The sequence below is a fragment of the Akebia trifoliata genome, chromosome 13 (genome assembly GCF_017979445.1).
Source record: "Akebia trifoliata isolate Shusen 1 chromosome 13, ASM1797944v1, whole genome shotgun sequence".
Classification (NCBI taxonomy): Eukaryota; Viridiplantae; Streptophyta; class Magnoliopsida; order Ranunculales; family Lardizabalaceae; genus Akebia; species Akebia trifoliata.
Window position 1 is genome coordinate 2,307,487 of NC_141387.1, and position 5,945 is coordinate 2,313,431.

The window sequence follows — 5,945 nt, forward strand, 5'->3', positions numbered from 1 at the left end:
TTCTTTATTCTTTCAAACATGGGCGTGACTTAACTAGAAGGGTATTTCAGCCTTTTGACAAGTAATTATTCTCTCAAAGAGTAATATATTGTTAGTCTTTCGTTAAGGACAGCAGTCAAGGGATCTAAGTCATTAATTTAAAAATGTGGGTGGTATCTCTAATATTCATCAAAGATTAGGGGAATGTCAAAATCACCCAAAATATAATTGCCAATTCTGACCATTTTTGGCTCAACTCACCAATAAATAGTCCGGACGACATCGAGAGCAGATGAGTCAAATTCGAAGAATCTCTCTCGATGGCTAACGCGACGATAGCGAGTTGCAGAAATCCTAGTTTCTCCATCTCCAAACCCAATCTTTATTCCTTTAATCCCCTTCAAAGATCCTTCAAATGTGTGAAATTCCCATCGAGTCTGTCCTCCATTAAACCTGCTTCGATTTCCTGTACTCTACTTAGAGATCCAGCTGTTCAAATGGAGGAAAAAGAGACCAAATCTACGATTTTGGAGAGACCTGATTCGTTTGGTAGGTTTGGCAAATTTGGGGGAAAATACGTCCCGGAAACCCTTATGTACGCTCTTTCGGAGCTGGAGTTAGCGTTTCATTCGCTAGCTGGAGATAAAGATTTCCAGGTTTGTTTAGTTAGATTTAGGTTTCCTATCAAAGTTCCATTTTCATTTTTTTTTTTCAAATATAATTTTTTTTCGATCCCAATCTTATGAGTTTTAAGTGATTTTCTGAAAATAGATCTTAAGGTCGGTTAAGCAGAAAAAAAAAATGTTTTTTGGGAATTAAAAATGTAATTTTGGCAGAAAATGATAATCCATGTTTGGATTCCACAATTTTATTTGAAAAATCTAACCAATTTTTTTTTTCAACTTTTGTTGTTGTAATTGTAGGAAGAATTAGCTGGAATTTTGAAGGACTATGTCGGTAGGGAGAGCCCTCTTTACTTTGCAGAGAGGCTAACAGAGCATTATAAGCGCTCCAATGGTGAGGGCCCTTTAATATACTTGAAACGTGAAGATCTAAACCACACTGGAGCTCACAAGATCAATAATGCTGTTGCCCAAGCCTTGCTTGCGAAGCGTTTGGGGAAAAAGCGGATAATTGCTGAAACAGGAGCTGGTCAACATGGAGTTGCAACTGCTACTGTATGTGCTAGGTTTGGGTTGGAGTGCATTATTTACATGGGTGCCCAAGATATGGAAAGACAATCACTCAATGTTTTCAGAATGCGCCTGCTCGGGGCTGAGGTTTGTAGCTATTGTTCTCTTGGAGTGTTTCGCATTTGAACTAGAATGTGTATCCATGTTGTTTAAACTCTTTGAAATATGATTGTTTGGTTCGATAATTGAAAAAAGTAGTCGGCCAAAAATTCGAATTAATGATGGCAATCATATTGTTGATGAATATGCTTATTAATAAATTGATTCGTAGAGAACAAGTTATCTTTTATTTGTTCGTTGTAGGCTAGTTGGAGTTTCATTTAAGAATTGTAAATTAAAAGTTAATTAACCAGAAACATACATAGAAAAGAGATTAACCAAAATATGAATAATTGGAGTTCGAGTCATGAATCTTTGGTTGGATTATCGGATCTCGAAGATTGGGGCATGACAAAACCTCACAGAGCAATCAAAAAATAATAAAACTGTCATAAAACCTGAGTCCCTATGGAAAAGGGTCTCTTTCTCGATTTAACCTCTTGAAGCCCAACTTAGGAATACTAGACTTCTCACAACAATGCTCGTATAAAGGTTCTAGCTGTGCTTATGATTTTGCGAAAAATGTTTTTACGAAAATCACTTCTACTAGAAAATGGTTCTATAAAGAGTAAGGCTAGCCTTACTAACTAGGTAGGATTTCAACTCTTACTAATTGTTGTTGAGCTCACCTTCTGACATAAAAAAAAATGATCCAATACCATAGGGATTTAGAGGAAAAATTTCTCTAAACTTAAAAAAAAAAAAAAAAGAATCGATAAATAAATAAATAACTTAAAAAATATTACTTTTCACCATTAAATTTTAATTTTAAATTTGGGAGTTCAGTAGCAGTTCATTTTCAAAATCTTGGATCAAGCCTGCAAAAAATTTATTTTTCTGAATTTTTTTTGGATCTGAGTTTTTCCCTGAAATCTAGAAGGCTCTGGTGTTTGGATTTCAAGAGTGATTTTGGGGGAAATTCCCTATCCCACAAAGGTCAGTGGTAAATCAAGTTTGACCTTATGGAAGAGTCCTTCACGAAGGCTCTATTTGTTTTCTTTTGTGGCCACATACCATAATCATTATCTTTCACACCTTATCTCAATTATGTGGAGATGCCCTATGAGTTGTTTTATGCCAAACTATGATTTTCTTTTAACCATGTCTTTGGATTTGTTCACTCATCCAGGTAAGAGCAGTCCATTCGGGGACAGCCACACTGAAGGATGCAACTTCAGAGGCTATACGAGATTGGGTAACTAATGTCGAGTCAACCCATTATATTTTGGGGTCAGTTGCAGGGCCACATCCATATCCCATGATGGTTAGAGAGTTCCATGCAGTAATAGGCAAAGAAACAAGAAAACAAGCAATGGAGAAATGGGGTGGAAAGCCAGATGTGTTAGTTGCTTGTGTTGGTGGTGGTTCAAATGCAATGGGACTCTTTCACGAGTTCGTTGATGATGCAGAGGTAAGGTTGATTGGTGTGGAGGCTGCAGGTTTTGGCTTAGATAGTGGAAAACACGCTGCTACTTTGACAAGAGGGGAGGTAGGGGTTCTGCATGGGGCTATGAGCTATTTATTGCAGGACGATGATGGACAAATAGTTGAGCCTCATTCCATTAGTGCAGGGTAAGAAACAAAACCCTTTCTTTCCCTTGTTATTGATTCATGGTTTTGGTTTTCTTGCTATATTTTTCTTTTCATTTACATGACCAACTTTAGTCATCTTGTATCACATATAGCTTGGATTACCCTGGAGTTGGCCCAGAGCACAGCTATCTAAAAGATATAGGACGTGCTGAGTATTATAGCATCACCGATGAGCAGGCACTGGAAGGTATTGAGACTATAAAATCTTTTTTTTTTTTTTTTAAATGATTTCCATGTGGATTTTGGATACAGCATTTGCTGTATTACTAACTCATAGTCAAGAGGGTCATTTTTTAATGTATATTGACTTTGCATTGACTCATGCATCTTTTCCCAGCAGAAAACTTTGAAAACTTTCAAATTTGAGATAACGTGATTCATTTTCTTGCTTCACCAAAGTTTTTTCTATATTGCTGTAGTGGAATTCGATATGGTGTGATTATTATTTTGTATATGGCTTTCTCCATTTCCTAGTTTGGACTATAGTTCTGCATCTATCCTTGAAAATGATTCACCTGTATGTAGAATTGGAAGCTCCTCCAAGTTCTCAATATGGAGGATATCCTTGTCCATTCAATATTGGTATCCACACAACAAACTTAATACTTACGGTTAGGACTGCAAATGCTTTGATAAAAACCTTAGACGTTGTCCCCCATAAATGTTTCTGAATCAAAATATCTGCAAATATTGTGGCTTTTACTCCAAGATTCATAACAGCAACTTGTATTACATAAGCTGGCAAAAATTGAACTACTAAGGATCAGACATGGGCCTGATTTTATAAATATTGAGGAATTTACTTAGAAGTACAAATATTTGATTCCTTCTAGTTCCTCGTCATTGTTGTCTACTCCTCTTTGAAGGTGTCAGAGTTATTTCTATTGCTTATAAACTTTTCATGTATCCTATGTAGAGAAATTGCATGGATGATTTCCACTTAATATACCGAGTCACTTCTTGAACTGTAAATTTTATAATGACCCAATGGAAAATATCGACTCAGAACTACCATGGAAAACAAATGGTGGACATGATTTTTCTATCTTCCCCTTAAATGTACTAGTAACTGGTGCAGATTCAGATACATTTTTATGTATCAGGACCCTTTGAATGACTTTTAATCTGTCAACAAACTAGTATAAATATTAAATGTGGAATCTGTAAGATCTGGATATCTGCAAGTCCAGGTAGTTATTATATATGTTGCATCTTGCATGGGCTCTTCTAAAAGGGTGATACACCAATGTCAGACGTGTGTTGGATTCCAACACACCAATGCACTCTAGTGAAAAAATTCTACCTTTTTGGCTTTTGTCATAGACTACGAGTTCTACTCTTTTAAACTGAAATTTTCTTTGTAGAAAATGTAACATGAAGTGTATGTATGTTTATGTATTCATTCTCTTGCCATAGGTATATGTTATGTATCATAAGAGATCCTATTACATAATCAATTGAAATCAGTGACTTTGTTCTAAATGATTTAAAATATAATGCATTCACTTGTCTTGATTTCATCGTTATGTGCATTAGGTGTACTCGTCAGTGTGGTTCCGCTTTTCTGCCTTTTCTCATTATTTTTCTTATTCTTCTGTATTTGCAGCTTTTAAAAGGGTATCTCGACTGGAGGGTATAATACCAGCCTTGGAAACATCACATGCTTTGGCTTACCTGGAGAAGTTGTGCCCCACTCTACCAAATGGAGTCAAAGTCGTCCTTAACTTCAGTGGACGAGGGGATAAAGATGTTCAAACAGCCATTAAACATTTAATGCTTTGAAGGTGGTGTCATTATGCCGCCTTATGTTCCGTATTGAATCTATAAATGTTTTTTTCTTTGTTCTCTTTGAGAAAGTTCAAACATTTGTATGAGAGGAAAAAACAATATTGTGAGTGGTGCCCATCTGTTTTTCCATTAAAATAAAATGTAAGATTGTTATGGTCAATTAAGGATGAGTTACTTCTACTTGCTGTCTTCATTTTAGGTAATACTGTTTCAACCATGGTCTTATATTGGTAAATACTTTTTGGGAGAAATCTACCCTATTTGCCTTCACTCACCTGATATTGCAAATGTTGAAACCTTATGTCCAATAGGGCAGTGGAGTCTTTTGCATGCATGGCACACATTCTCTCACTATTTTAGCAAATCCCTAGGAAAAATGTGGAGTCAGTAGCACCCATTTTCTCTGGACCCGACCACTTTCACCGACTTTTCATCAAGAACAGCAGCCTTGAAGGTTGGTGGCATCTGCTAGGTTCAAACTTTTGATGCAGGAGATGCCCTTGATTCCCTGCTCTGATGGTTGGTGGAGTGATGATTACTCCACTTGATACATAGGTGATGCAGTGGCAGGTTATGTTATCTTGTGTGGCATATAAGAAGGATTTTTAAAAATTCTTGGAAATGGTCTGCTTATTTCAATCTCGTGAGATTTACCATACTTTCAAAGAAGTTTAAATAGAGCTGGTCATATCTTGGCGTGGTTTATAACTTTTAATTGGATGGTAGGCATCCATCCTCAAATCTTTTCCCATTCTTTTTTGTTGTTATTATTGTTATTATTTATTTATTTTATTTTTGAGGAAGTTAATCTTTTCCATTCTATTTGTTAAAGGTTTAGCTGATTTTGATAAGGTTTAGATGATTTTGATATATTCCCTCTTGGTTCTGGTAAATATTTGGGATGTTTGTTTTAAACTATGTTATACTCCTAGACCTCAGTCTTCCTTGAGAGTAATAAAAAATGACCTAAAATGCCCTCCTCTTCATCCTCTACAGGAAGTCCCCTTGGTTTTTCTCACCAAAACCCATCTTCAAATGTTATTAGAGTACTTTTTTAACCTAATCTTTAACCTCAAGATTTTGGGTGTATGAAAAGAGAAGGTTGAGTTTGAGAGTTGAGACTTTCAATAGTTCAACTATATCAAGTTCAACACTCAAAAGTTACAATGACAGTTCATTTTAACTTCGGTGTTTGGTTGGCATCCATGATTCAAAGAAACTCTTATCATCTCCAGAATCGAAGTATTGTCTCTCCATCAAACCCACAAAAATTCATTGCAACTTTCTCTGCCT

General features: G+C 36.0%; 1 protein-coding gene across 1 annotated transcript; it reads left to right on the top strand.

The window, feature by feature from the left end:
• The first annotated feature begins 239 nt into the window (after positions 1–239).
• LOC147387259 (tryptophan synthase beta chain 1) lies at positions 240–4,832 on the top strand. The gene is made up of 5 exons (XM_086421934.1): positions 240–635; positions 903–1,259; positions 2,401–2,843; positions 2,957–3,051; positions 4,471–4,832. The coding sequence occupies exons 1-5, from the start codon at positions 300–302 to the stop codon at positions 4,644–4,646; spliced, it is 1,407 nt and encodes a 468-aa protein (XP_086278060.1). The 5' UTR covers positions 240–299; the 3' UTR covers positions 4,647–4,832.
• Positions 4,833–5,945: the final 1,113 nt, after the last annotated feature.